At 42.7% G+C, this 14810-nt stretch overlaps 1 protein-coding gene across 1 annotated transcript in view; it reads right to left on the minus strand.

The window, feature by feature from the left end:
* Positions 1-14810, minus strand: part of LOC141541634 (protein zyg-11 homolog B) — a 66145-nt gene that overhangs the window by 16675 nt on the left and 34660 nt on the right. The window contains exons 3-5 of the mRNA XM_074265916.1: positions 13816-14570; positions 2272-2412; positions 1725-1901 (exon numbers count right to left, since the gene is read on the minus strand). Coding sequence (XP_074122017.1) covers positions 1725-1901; positions 2272-2412; positions 13816-14570 — 1073 coding nt within the window. The remainder of the gene's footprint in view (positions 1-1724; positions 1902-2271; positions 2413-13815; positions 14571-14810) is intronic.

A 14810-nucleotide genomic window follows, 5' to 3' on the forward strand; every position in this document is an offset into this window, starting at 1 on the left:
TAGCATTCAGCAAGCTGAAAAAAAGGTGCTTCCTGGCTTCAGTAATTTCTTGGAGGGAAATTTCTTGCTCAAAGGAGAGAAGTAGCACAAGCCAGAAAACGAGCCAACTAATCTTCAGGATCATCCACAAAGAGGTGTGGGGATCCAGCAGGAGCAGCAGAGAATGTAGAGTTCCTACTGGAATATTCACAAAGATGTGCTGGAACCCTCGCTCTGCTATTTATGACCTGAATGACCTTGCTGTTGCAGGGCCTGGAGCTTAGTAGGTGCCTAATCAATGCTGGTCTGCTGGAAGAGCTTGGAGAAGTCATTTATCCTATTTGGGCTTTAAAGAAAATGGGGATGGAATGGGCGCCTTGGCAATCAGCAGGATAAGCACTTCAGGGGATACTTCCTGCCCCGTAGTAAAGGTGTGGCTAGAGCCAGTCTGTCATGTTGGTCACTCTGATGGCACAAAGGCACAAAGTCCTAGGAGGAAGGTGAAGCTCGAGGTCCCAAAGGAAAGCCACGGTGACATCTGACTCCCTATGCTGATTAGAGCAGAAAGTCAGGTCTGGGGAAAGGAAGGGCCACCAGGAGGGCTGTGCCTGAGCTGACTCTGGGGAGTCTGGCTAAAATATACAAATGACAGACAGGGTTTTTTTAAGGGAGAATTAATACCATCTAAAAAAATCCAGTGAAAGCCCACAGGCTCGGAGTCTTGCAAATATAATCAATAATTTTTTTTTTTTTAGTTTTCAAAAGCTTTTTATTTTCCAAATACATAAAGATAGCTTTCAACATTTATTTTCGTAAGACTGTGTTTCTGAATTTTTTCTCTCCCTCTTAACTCACCCGTCCCCAAGACAGTAAGCAATCTAATATAAGTTAAATGTGTGCAACTTAAGAATACTTGGTGAGAGGCTTGGTGAGGAAGGCCATGTAGTAGAAAAACAGTGGACTTAAGTTGAGGAGATATCTAGGATCAAATCGCATCTCCCAGATTTCTGGGCTGTGTGATTAAAGGCAGGTAACTTAACCTTTCTGAACTCATTTCCTAATTAAAAAAAAAAATCAAGTTGAAATTATGTGGGTACCTCAACAGTTCTGATGTGCAGAATAGCAAGTACAAAAGAAGAGGAAGGAGAGGCCTATAACTACGAGATCGTATAGTCCATGGCCATACTTCCACACAAAGGCCCAAAGGATGGCAAGAGGATAAACACTAATGACCCCAATGGAAGGGTGGGTTTGGTGGGACTGGTGGCTGGCACTTGTCTCCCAAAGGTAAAAGATTCATTCAGAATAGACAGAGAGAACAAAAGAGTAAAAAAATGGAATAGGGAGAAGAGAAAAGTTCTATGCTTGGGCTGAAACCACTTCGAATTCAAAAAGAAGACAATGCTTTAATTTGGCAAGGATTCAGCGCCCATTATGTGCCAGATGCTGGGGAAGAGGGATCAGCTACTAGTCTTCTAGTTTTACTGGCACAGAAAACTCCCAGGTAAACCTCCCTCTCAATGTGGGCCAGCACCATCGCTGTCTCTTTTCATCTTGTCAAGGGCACTGAGTGGCTAAGTGACTTGTCCAGAATCCCAGAGCCCGTGGGTATCAGAGGGAGACCTCAGAACACTACCCCTCTGGCTTACTGGACACTGCATCACATGGTAGACTGGAAGTATCTATAGTTGCCATCGGCCACCCGCCCCAAAGCCCAGGCTGCATGTGGGGCCTATGCCATTTACCTGCTGGTGATTAGGAAAGTGCTCCATGGCTTTGAGCAGCAGGTGAGTCACGTCGGCCAGGAGTCGCACAGGCATCCCCACGGCTAAGTCCTGCTTGGTCAAGTTAAACACACACGCACTCGCTGCCAGCTGGACTGGCAAGTTCATGGGGTGGTTCCTCATTCCGATGACCACCAGCTGAAATAAAGAAGCCCTCCTTGGAATTCAGGCCTGTTGGGAACAGTGGCCTCCAGAGCATCAGGGAAGGCACCAGCTGTGACTGCTTCAATCCATCCCCTCAGGTTGACTGGGTGCTGGGTCTGATCCCAGAGGCCCTTTCAACACTCCCACTGACCATTCAAGGAAGCTGCTGCTGCTAAAAAGATCAGTCTTAAGGTCTAAGGTTGGAGGTTTAATCCACCAGCTCATTCCAGATCCCCTTCCCATATCTTGAGCAATACAGAAGTGGACCTGGAGGCAGAAGGCCAAGGTGAGGTCCTGGCCTTGCCTTTCTCATCTAGAAAATGGTCATGAGATGAAGTCATCTCCCCTGGCACTTTAACTTTACCTTCAATATCTCGGGCTTTGTTTTTTCCATGACATGGGTCAGGCTGAAGAGGTGAAAGAGGGCTTCCCGGACAAAGAAGGCCCTCTCACTGTATCGTTTCAATGCTTCCGAAATCTGAGTCTCGTTGGCTTCTCCAGAGACCTGTAAAACAAGGTCATTTTTGTTTAAAAAACAAAACTATGCCAGGCTAGAACATCACGCACCCATTACAGGAAATTCCCAACCCACACTCATTCAATGCCCGGTCTCTTGAAGGTATACAGCCCTCTCCTAACTGGCCCCGTGTCTGGAAACTGCTCCACAATCTCCAAGACCACAAGGTTTTCTAACTCATAAAACTGTCCACGTTGACACATCTACGGAGATGAATGAAAGACACAGAGAAAAGTAAGCAGAAACAGAACAACAGTTTACACAATGAACAAAATGCTGGGAAAACAACTCTGCTTTGTGACTAGTCATGGAAGGTTGGGCACATCATGTTCCTTCTCTGTTCCTCAGCTTGCTCATCTGTAAGAAGAAAAGGCGGGAAAATGTGACTGCTGTTGGGCCTTCTAGGTACAACTTCCTGGAAGAACTGGGATCCTAGCAGCTGCTCAAAGATCAGAAGGAGGAGAGCAGGGCCAGATGAGGTGAGGAAAGGCTCGAAAAAAATGAGAACTTGTATGAAATAATGCCGAATAAAACAAGCAGAACCAAGAGGACATTGTACAGTAACAGCAATCTTGCTCGAAAGAGGGTTCTAAAAGTAACTGTGAATGGCTAAACTATTTTGAGTAATATAAGTAAATCAACTACTAAGCACCTATGAAGGAAGGTGCTTTCTATCTCCAGAGATAAAACTGATACATGGAAGTTGGTATTGTATGGTTTCATAAATACATTAAAATCAAATGTTGGTCTCTTGTAATGCAGGTTTGGAAGGGACAGAGGCAACTTAGACCTCAAAATGTAACAAATAAATGAAAAACTGAGTAAACCGCTCTGGCAGGACTAGGGCTGAGAAAGAGTCCATGTAAATTTTCCCATATATCCTTCCTTTTCTCTTGTTCCAGAGAGCCATCTTATATTATAAAGAATTTTTTTTAAGAAAAAGGGGAAAAGAAAAATAATAAGCACAACTGTTAAATACATTGAAAAAAGCCTGAAAATCTAGGCAGTGTCGCATGCTGTGGAGAATGCGGGGGGCCGACTTGTTCTTTGTAACTTGCAACATTCACTTAAGCTCATTTTGTGCTTGCTGCTCTCTCCATTCTGTGTTCTCACCACCATTTTCTGCTATTCTCTTGGTTCTTCACATTCTATTAGTCCACATAAGCCTTTCCAGGACTCTTTATTACATTCCTTGATTTCTACAGCTCAGAGATTCTCCATTAGCTCAGTCAGCACACCTTGTTCATCCATTCCTCAGCAATGAGCATCTGCTTTTGTTACCAGTTCTTTACTATCACAAAAGTGCTGCCATAAATATTTGGGTTAATATGGGGCTTTTTTTTTTTTTTGTTATAAGGGAAGGGGAGCATTATGAGGAGCATTTTAACAGTGTTTTTTATTTTATTTTATTTTTCTTTTTTAAAAATTAATTTTATAATTATAATATTTTTTTTGAAAGTACATATGCATAGGTAATTTTTTTTTAACAACATTATCCCTTGTACTCCCTTCTGTTCTGAATTTTTCCCCTCCTTCCCTCCACCCCCTCCCCTAGATGGCAGGCATTCCCATACATATTAAATATCTTATAGTATATCCTAGGTACAATATATATGTGCAGAACTGAATTTTGTTGTTGTTACTGCAAAGGAAGAATTGGATTCAGAAGGTAAAAATAACCTGGGGAGAAAAACAAAAATAATGCTAACAGTTTACACTCATTTCCCAGTGTTCCTTTTCTGGATGTAGCTGATTCTGTCCATCATTGATCAATTGGAATTGGATTAGCTCTTCTCTATGTTGAAGATATCCACTTCCATCAGAATACATCTTCATACAGTATTGTTGTTGAAGTGTATGATGATCTCCTGGTTCTGCTCGTTTCACTCAGGATCAGTTCATGTAAGTCTCTCCAGGTTTTTCTGAAATCATCCTGCTAGTTATTTCTTACAGAACAATAATATTCCATAACATTCATATGCCATAATTTATCCAGCCATTCTCCAATTGATGGGCATCCATTCAACTTCCAGTTTCTAGCCACTACAAAAAGAGCTGCCACAAACATTTTGGAACATACAGGTCCCTTTCCTTCTTTAGTATTTCCTTGGGATATAAGCCCGGTAGTGGATCAAAGGGTATGCACAGTTTGATAACTTTTTGGGCATAATTCCAGATTGCTCTCCAGAATGGCTGGATTCTTTCACAACTCCACCAGCAATGTATCAGTGTCCCAGTTTTTCCACATCCCCTCCAACATTCATCATTATCTTTTCCTGTCATCTTAGCCAATCTGACAGGTGTGTAGTGGTATCTCAGAGTTGTCTTAATTTGCATTTCTCTGATCAATAGTGATTTGGAATACTTTCATATGAGTGGAAATAGTTTCAATTTCATCATCTGAAAATTGTCTGTTCATATCCTTTGATCATTTATCAACTGGAGAATGGCTTGATTTCTTATAAATTAGAGTCAATTCTCTGTTTATTTTGGAGATGAGGCCTTTATCAGAACCTTTAACTATAAAAATGTTTTCCCAATTTGTTACTTCCCTTCTAATCTTATTTGCATTAGTTTTGTTTGTACAAAAGCTTCTTAATTTGGTGTAATCAAAATTTTCTATTTTGTGATCAATAATGATCTCTAGTTCTCCTCTGATCATAAATTCCTTCCTCCTTCACAGGTCTGAGAGGTAGACTATTCTCTATTCCTCTAATCTATTTATTATCTCACTCTTTATGCCTAAATCATGGACCCATTTTGATCTCATCTTAGTATGTGGTGTTAAATGTGGGTCCATGCCTACTTTCTGCCATACTAATTTCCAGTTTTCCCAGCAGTTTTTGTCAAATAATGAATTCTTATCCCAAAAGTTGAGATCTTTGGGTTTGTCAAACACTAGATTGCTATTTTTATTCACTATCTTGCCCTGTGAACCTAACCTATTCCACTGACCAACTAGTCTATTTCTTAGTCAATACCAAATGGTTTTGGTGACTGCTGCTTTATAATATAGTTCTAGATCAGGTACAGCTGGGTCACCTTCATTTGATTTTTTTTTTCATTATTTCCCTTGGAATTCTCTATCTTTTGTTCTTCCATATGAATTTTGTTGTTTTTTTTCCTAGGTCATTAAAATAGTTTCTTGGGAGTCTGAATGGTATAGCACTAAATAAATAGATTAGTTTAGGGATTATTGTCATCTTGATTATATTCCCTCAGCCTATCCAAGAGCACTTAATGTCTTTCTAATTATTCAAATCTGACTTTATTTTTGTGGTAAGTGTTTTGTAATTTTGCTCATATAAATCCTGACTTTCCTTTGGTATATATATTCCCAAATATTTTATACTATCGACCGTTATTTTGAATGGAATTTCTCTTTGTATCTCTTGCTGTTGGATTGTGTTAATAATGTATAAAAATGCAGAGGATTTATGTGTTTAAAAATTTATTTATTTTTAATATATATTGTTTTATGAATTATGTTGGAAAAGAAAAATTAGAGCAAATGGGAAAAACCATGGAAGAGATTAAAAAAACTAAACAAAACAGAAAAAAGGCTCACTTTACATTCAGCCTCCTTAGTTCTTTTTCTGCATGCAAATGGTGTTTTCTGTCCAAAGTCTTCTGGGATTGTTTTGGATCACCGTATCACTGAGAAGAACCAAGCCTTTCCACAGCTGATCACTACACATTCTTGCTGTTATTGTGTATAGTGTATTCCTGGTTCTGCTTGCTTTGCTTAGTATCAGTTCATGTCAATTTTCCCAAGTGAGGCCTTTCTTCCTAGCCGATGTTGTCGGATGTTCTTAGGACATATGCCTCCCAGTGGGTCCCTGGGCCCAAGGGCAGAGACTTTATCTGCATAACTCTATACTGTTTTCCAAAATGTTCAAACCGATAGACAGCTCCAGAAGCAACTCCTCCAACATTTAACTGGTTCCAACTTTGGTCATCACTGCCAATCTCCAGCGTGCTGGGTAAAGCATCTGCTGTTTCAAAACTATTGTTTTGACTTTGCATTTGTTATTAGCCGTGAGGTGGAAACCTCTTTCACGTACTTGTTAGCGGTCCGCAATTTTTTGAGAATCATTTGTTCCTGTTTTTTGACCAATTTATCTTTTGGTCTCATCCATCTGTTACTTGAATGTGTGTGTGTGTGTGTGTGTGTGTGTGTGTGTGTGTGTGTGTGTGTGTATGTGTGTGTGTATGTGTGTGTGTGTGAAATGAGCTCCATCTTAAAAGAGGAATGACTTTGGGAGGTTGGGGTAAGGAAGAAGTGCATTCCAGGCCTAAGGGATCATCAGAGGAAGCACCTGCTCTGGAGAAGGTGGAGGATGTGGGATCAAGAGCCCATGTAGAGGGAAGGGTCACCCTTGTCAGAGAGTGGGATGTGAAGTCACAGGCTTTCAGATAAAGAAGGAGCCCTGCTTTCTCAGTGAAGTCAAAGGCAAGGCCCACAGATGAGAGAGAAGGGGTGTGGGAAACTTTTGGGGAGAAGAGGTGGGGATAGTGAGAAAGGGAATCCATCAGGGATGGACAGCATGGCTGTGGAGCGCCCTGCAGCTGTTGGGTAACATAAATGGCGACCCATCCACTCAGTGGGGATACAGGACTGAAAAGCAGGGGAAAGAGGGCAGAGCTAAAACTGGCAATTGCTTGGGGTTAAGATTGGAGAGAGGAAGTCCGAGATCAGAGCAGGGTAAGGGCTGAAAAAGGGCTGAGGGATGGAGGGTTATCGGGATGAGACGGGGGAAGGGATAGAGGGGGAAGCTATAGGAAAGTTAATGTCTGGGACTGGGCTGCAGCCCTGTGGAAGAGAGCATCAGAGAAGTGGTCAAACTGCCAGCCAGGTGGCACTGGGGAGAATTACCCGGAGGCAGACCATCTACAGAGGAGGAGGAAGAATAGAAATTACCCCAGTGGGAGAGACCAGAGCTTGAGTGCTAAATGCAGGACGTGTGGGGCAGAGAAGGGCCATGGTGGCCACAAGAAGAGCACGGCAGTTAGGGGGAGGCCTTCTGAGAGAGCTCAGGCGGGCGGCCTTGCAGGCCCAGTGCAGCTGGGGCCACGGTATGTCCAGAACAAAGTACTAACCTCTGGGGAAGTTTGGGGGTGACCAGGAGTGCTACTCTCAGAGCCAGAAGAGGGATAGGGAAGGAAGGCTCCAAGGCCCCAAAGGCCTGTCCTTCTTGGCTGACCTCATGGTGCCTCATGGCCAAAGCGCCCTGCCCGTGGCAGAGAGGGATCAAATTCTGGTTCTGAATCTTACTCACTGCATGACATGGAGTCCTCCTGTCCCTTCTCAGGCTCTCAGTTTTCTTTCTGTAAAATGGGCATTTGGGTCAGCTTCATGACAGGGAACAGACCCAGAGTACCAAGGCCCTGAGAGATGGTCTCCCTGAGAGATGGTCTCGCTCACCCTTCCTGAAGGCTCTGTAACTTCCCAGTGCCATACAAAGCCTGTTTGTGTTATCATTGCTACTATTATCCATGGACTGGCCCAATGGACACCAGAGAGCTCTGCTGGTTCTGATAAAGCTCCCAGTGAGACAGTCAGTCAGTCAGGTAAATGATGAGGCAAGCAGCCAAAAAAAAATCTCTGGCCTGGAAGGGATTTCTGCCGCACCAAGTCTGGCCTGAACCAGAAAGTAAACCTCATCACTGTGACCCCAACAGTCTGTGATGCCGACAAAGAAAGCGCCCTGACAATGACGCAAGGGGAGGGGAAGGGCTTATCAGGGAGGCTCTCACAGAACTCTGTCAACTGGGGGACATGATGACAGTGAGAGCTTTCTCTTGAAAAAGGCCATTTCCCTATTTCTAGCCATATGAAAAGATGCTCCAAGTCATTATTAATCAGAGAAATGCAAATTAAGACAACTCTGCGATATCACTACACTCCTGTCAGATTGGCTAGAATGACAGGGAAAGATAATGGGGAATGTTGGAGGGGATGTGAGAAAACAGGGACACTGATACATTGTTGGTAGAACTGTCAATACATCCAGCCATTCTGGAGAGCGATTTGGAACTGTGCTCAAAAAGTTATCAAACTGTGCATACCCTTTGATCCAGCATTGCTGCTACTGGGCTTCTATCCCAAAGAGATTTTAAAGAAGGGAAAGGGACCTGTATGTGAAAGAATATTTGTGGCAGCCCTTTTTGTAGTGGCCAGAAACTGGAAACTGAGTGGATGCCCATCAATTGGAGAATGGCTGGATAAATTATGATACATGAATATTATGGAATATTATTGTTCTGTAAGAAGTGACCAGTAGGAGGATTTCAGAAAGGCCTGGAGAGATTTACATGAAGTGATGATGAGTGAAATGAGCAGAACTAAGAGATCATTATATACTTCAACAATAATACTATATGATGACCAATTCTGATGAACCTGACCCTCTTCAACAATGAGATGAACCAAATCAGTTCCAATAGAGCAGTAATGAACTGAACCAGCTACACCCAGTGAAAGAACTCTGGGAGTTGACTATGAACCACTACCTAGAATTCCCAATCCCTCTATTTTTGTCCGCCTACATCTTTTATTTCCTTCACAGGCTAACTGTACACTATTTCAAAGTCCGATTCTTTTTGTACAGCAAAATAACTGTTTGAACATGTATACATATATTTAACTTATACTTTAACATATTTAACATGTATGAGTCAACCTGCTATCTGGGGGAGGAAGTGGAGGGAAGGAGGGGAAAAGAAAAGTTGGAACAAAAGGTTTGGCAATTGTCAGTGCTAAAAAATTACCCATGAATATATCTGGTAAATAAAAAGAAAAAAAGAAAAAAAAGGAAGGTCATTTCTCCCAGTCACCCTGGGAAGCAGATTTAAGAATCTGGCCTTTCCCATTGAAGGTACCACCATGCCTCCCCATGGCACAGAAATGAGCTAGGCTCTGGCGGGCTGCATCTCAGGCAGTCTCTGCCAAGTTTGCAAGGTTCCAAGCATAGGACGGCGACTAGTGACTGTCCTGGGGCCCATAAAGTCTGGAGACAGAACCAGGAAAGGAGCCACCAGCAGACAAGGATGGGTTTTGGCCAGCACAATTCATACAATTATCTCCTAAGGGGTAGGGAGATTGTGATCTAGTCTGGTAGAAGGGAAACCCCCACTGAGGAAATCCTCTGAAAGACAGAACTCCCTTTCCTTGTTTTGTTCAACAAGCCAATAAGCAGTGGGAAGGAGGCTGGGCTTAGATGTGAGTGCCCATTGCTGACTGGTGGCCCCGACTGCGCAGGGTCTCAGATTTGCTTGATCCTGAATGTCTATCTAAAACAAAGGTGAATGAATGAAATGGGATTTGTTACTGAATGACTGCTAGCACTAATCTTGGATCACAGCTGGCGCTGCTTATATTTTAAAAAGCAACAGGCCTTATTTCCAAAGAGCATCTATTAATAGGGGAAGCCAATACATACAGGGAAGTAGGCAGCTGTGAGGAAGTCTGAGGTCTCGGCTAGCCAGCAGAGAGTGGGATAAATGGACCGGTCTACTTAACTGGGTTTGGCCTAACAGAAGCTCTAGGGCCTGGATCCTGAAACCCTGGTGTGGACATCCAGTTCTCCGGTCAGGAACGGAGGGTTCTAATCCAAGTAGGAAAGGCAGGTGAGCAGTGTTCAGGCTTTCCTCTCTCAAAGCCTTTTCCAATGCTCCATCCATCCATCCTGCTCTCTTTCTGCAGCTCACTGACCCTTCCCTCTCCCAGCTGGTCTCTAAATGTGAATCTCACCCTTCCTGAAGAACTCTGTAACTTCCAGGTGTACTCCTGCAGTTCTCAACTGCTTCCTTTCTTCTTGCTCCCCAAATGAGAAATAGAAACATGACATCATTCCGAAATATCCTGGTACTCTACCTGAAGATACAAGCTTCCATTTCCTATTCATCTGTGACAGGCAATCTCACTTCCATCACATCAAGATGTCAAAGGCCTTAAAAGACATATAGGAAAACACAGACCACAAAGATCTCTAGGGAAGCCATTATCTATTAGTTCTAGAAGGTTTATGAATTTCCTCTACAAAATACAGATTCACATGCAAAAATGGAGGAACTCTTCCTGACTGCCATGTCACATATTCAGTCAATTACACTGCCTACATGTATCACAGACTGATTAAAACGCTTTTCTGGTTCCTCAAACTACCCCAAGGCCTCAGGACTCCATTAGTCTAATTCCTTTCCATGGTCATGGGTTACTCCATCTATTTTCATGGTCCCATGACCAATCTCCCAGCAATAAAGACCCCAACAATGAACTAGAATGGCTTCTGGAAGACAATCACTTTCTGGCTTCCTTACACCCCTTACATCTCCCTGCTTGGAAGAGCTCTGAAGGCACAACTTTGGGGATCGCAGGATCACCTCCATATCATATCAGGGAGGCATTGGTGGAAGTCTTTGAAATATAAACAACACAATTCAATCTATTATTAATTTTGGTTATTATGATGCTAAATTACAAGTTTAAGTGCATTTAGTTTTGCAGACAATTTAGGAGAAGTCTATGTACCCAGGGAGTGTATAATATTAAGAAAAAACATTTTGAACAAGAATATCTACTGTTTCTTTTCTTTATCAGAGGACTCTCTTTGGAGTCTCGCTATTCAATGACAGCATCACTTTTCTTTTGGCTCACAGGACCACTGATCAGACATTCTGGAATGGTTCCTAAACAGAGAATCTGGGGAGGGGAAGCCCATTCCAGAAGAATCAAAAATGTTAAGAACTGGAATGTGAACATTTGGGGAACTGAACTTGACAATATGGAAACCTGAAATGGGTGAAACCAGTATTGATATGAGTGAGGATTCTAGGGGGTTCCTTGGTTGTTTTAGGAAAAGAAACCAGTGGGAGAAGGGAATGTAAAAGTCCCAATTCTAGCACAAAGAACTTACGTAAAACAAATTGTAACAACAACCAAGAAGTGAAAACTGCTTTTTTTGTGTGTTAAAATTATTCAAAAAAAATTTTTTTTGTATGACTAAGAAATGAATCATCAGAAAAAGAAATTTGAGATAATACATCCTTGGGGCAGCTAGGTGGCGCAGTGGATAGAGCACCAGCCTTGAATTCGGGAGGACCTGAGTTCAAATGTGGTCTCAGATACTTAACACTTCCTAGCTGTGTGACCCTGGGCAAGTCACTTAACCCCAGCCTCAGGAAAAAAAAAAAAAGAGAGAGAGATAATACATCCTTAAAAACACAAGAATTCAAAGCATGGGACAGATGGCTTTCTTCTTGGAGCCAAAGATCTTACCTTGTTTACTTTTTTCTATACCAGCCTTAATACATGTTATATAAAAAAAAAAAAAAAAAGAGAGAGATAATACATCCTTAAAAACACAAGAATTCAAAGCATGGGACAGATGGCTTTCTTCTTGGAGCCAAAGATCTTACCTTGTTTACTTTTTTCTATACCAGCCTTAATACATGTTATATAAAGTAGGTGCTTATTTAATGTCTGATGGGAAAAAAAACTGAGAAAGAATGCTATAAAATTACATTGACCAACCATGCTTCCTTACCTTCTTTGCCAAGGTGAAGGATTATGGGTATAGACAGGATGCACTAAAAATCACTTATTTCCAGAGGTATGAAATATGTGCTAGTAGTAAACATTGCAGTTTTCTTGATCTGGGATCAAGATTTTCAACTATGGGGCAGCTAGGTGGCGCAGTGGATAGAGCACCAGCCTTGAATTCAGGAGGACCTGAGTTCAAATCTAGTCTCAGACACTTAACACTTCCTGGCTGTGTGACCCTGGGCAAGTCACTTAACCCCAGCCTCAGGGGGGGGGGGAAAAAAAAAAAAAAAGATTTTCAACTATGAACAGTTTTGATCCAATGCTTTTCACGAAAGGATGATGGAAAACATGCTTTTCAGCTTTAGAAGGTCACTTTTAAATAATACTGGGTTCTGTGGGTTCAAACAGGAATCACTCAAATTCTAATATCTTCATTTTATGGATGAGATGCAGATCAATGAAGTGATTTGCCCAACGTCATCCGAAGTAGCAGAACTGATCACTCAGTCATCAACATGCCTAAAACCTTGGCCCTTCTGAATCTGAGCACTTGTTTACTGATCTGTATCATTTATTTTTCAATATTTACTAGATTACATAAGGTCATATGTGAAGCACTAGAGAGTAACATTTTATTTTCCCCACGAGATCATCAGCTCTTCAAAGGCAAGAATTTAATCTTATAGGAAAATATCCCAAGATCATTAAAAAGAGCTCTGGACTTGGAGCCAGGGAGGAACTGAATTCAAATCCTGCTTCCAGTGCTTATCAGTCTGTAACCATAAGCAACTTATTTGACTCTTCTATACATATCTCACTTTCTTTGTCTAAAAAATGGGCACACACTACTTATATTACTTACATTGGTGAGTTGTTGTGAAGATCAAATGAGAATCTAAGAAGTGCTTTAGAAGCTTTAAAGCTCTCTATAAATGCTAGATATTAGTATTTTAATTCTTTTGTATCCTCACAAGTACTCAATAAACTAAAAAGTGTTTTCCTGGCTCCTTCCAAAAAATGGGATTTATAAATGGTTTGTGGCAGAAAGGCTGGTCATAGCTGCCAAACCTTGTGGTATACAGTAGAAGGAACACTGGCTCTGTAACCATAAGTCTCATTCAAGGTTGGCTTTGTTATGCACTAGGATCACAACACGGATCTGGAAGGGCTTTATAGAGCAGGTGGGCAAATCCCCAGACTGAAATTCAAAATGCCGAAAGAGCTTTCAAAGTCATGGAGCAGCAAGGCATTAACCGCAGGGTCTCTGCTAGCAATTCAGTGCAAATCTTCCTGCTACATCAGGAAGCTGATTGCCCATATCACATGGAACAAGAGGAAATATTCTGACCAGAGGAAACCTATAAGCGTCCCTCTGTGGGCATGATGAGGCTCTGGTGTCAGCAGCAACCACAAAGCCTCTCCAGCCCTCAGGTCAGGGCTCTCTCCACACGCCATGGCTGGGCCATATCTGCTGGCAGAGACAATCCATGCCATAGGCTACTTTCACAATCTGCTTCCCTGGCCACTACTCCCCTAAATGGAGTGGTTTCCCCTATGGATATGTAAGCTTGAGGAACTTCTACTTTTGTGCTGCCCTCCCTGGCACTGAGCAGAGGGCCTGACACATTTCCTGGCGCTTCAGTTTCCTTAACTGTTAAAGGAGACAATAATTTCTGTAATATCTTCCTTGTAGGGTTTTGAAGAAAGCAGACTAAAAATGAAAATAACATATGATCTGAATATTACTTCCAAGGCTAGCCCCTCATCTTCTCAGAACTGGCACTTCTACCACTATGGTACTAGGACTTTTGTAAAGCGGAAAGACTTTTGTAAAATGTGCTAACCTTCAAATGACCTTCACCGGTAAGGAACTCCGAGTAGCCGGCGTCAGTGGCCAACAAGCCTACGAACTGCATGGTAGGCCGCTGCTGGATGAAGGCTTCCACGGCTTTGTCGGTCACATGCTTCCTCCCGGAAATGTCCAGAGACACGAGGTTGGGCAGAATATCCTTCTGCTCCAGAAGGCGGAGAGCTATGTCAGAGGTGAACTGCTTATCATCCGAAATGTCCAGGTGGTTCAGGTGCTTGAGCTCTCTGATCACGTCCAGGATCTGGGTGGTGGTCATCTTCAAGCACTTTAGGTGGTGCATGGTCAGGGATTTGAGCCTGTCTTTACAGGTGAGCAGCGCCGTGATGTCCGTCACGGACGTGTTGGAGATGTCCAGGCTCTCCAGCCTCGGCAGGGAGGCCACGTCAGCCAAGTCCTCGTTGTAGAAGAGGACGTTGGTAATGCTCAGAGCCCGAAGGCCGGACAGCTGGCTGAAGCACCGTTCGTAAGGATCTTCCAGGGAAAGAGTGAGCGAGTTCAGCACCAGGCACTGCAGATTCTGCTGAATCCATTTGTTACTGCCCAGCCCACTGATGATGTCCGTGATGGTGATGTCAGCATTCACACCCGTGGCATCAAGTTCGACCAGCTTATGGTGGCAAAAGGCTTTCCGAAAAGCCACAGCGGAGATCTTGGCCTTGCGGATGCACGCTCGCTTCAAGCGCATTTGGTTGCCTCGGAAAATTCCCACGGTTCCATCATTTAGCAGGCCTAGGAAAAAAGAAAAGTGTTCAGAAGATTTCATCCTACTTCAGAAGGCAAACTCTCCGGGTAATTATTAAGTCACAGACTTAACAAAAACACACTTAAGGATCCACAGGTTAAAAATAGGGGCTTGGAGATGCATGTAAAAAACTAAAATTCCTCAGGAATCACGCAAAAGATTACTCCAGAAGTTGCTTAGAAATTGGTAAACATGCCTGGAATTAAATTAAGAGGAGGCCACATGCA

This window comes from Sminthopsis crassicaudata, chromosome 4 (genome assembly GCF_048593235.1).
Source record: "Sminthopsis crassicaudata isolate SCR6 chromosome 4, ASM4859323v1, whole genome shotgun sequence".
NCBI lineage: Eukaryota > Metazoa > Chordata > Mammalia > Dasyuromorphia > Dasyuridae > Sminthopsis > Sminthopsis crassicaudata.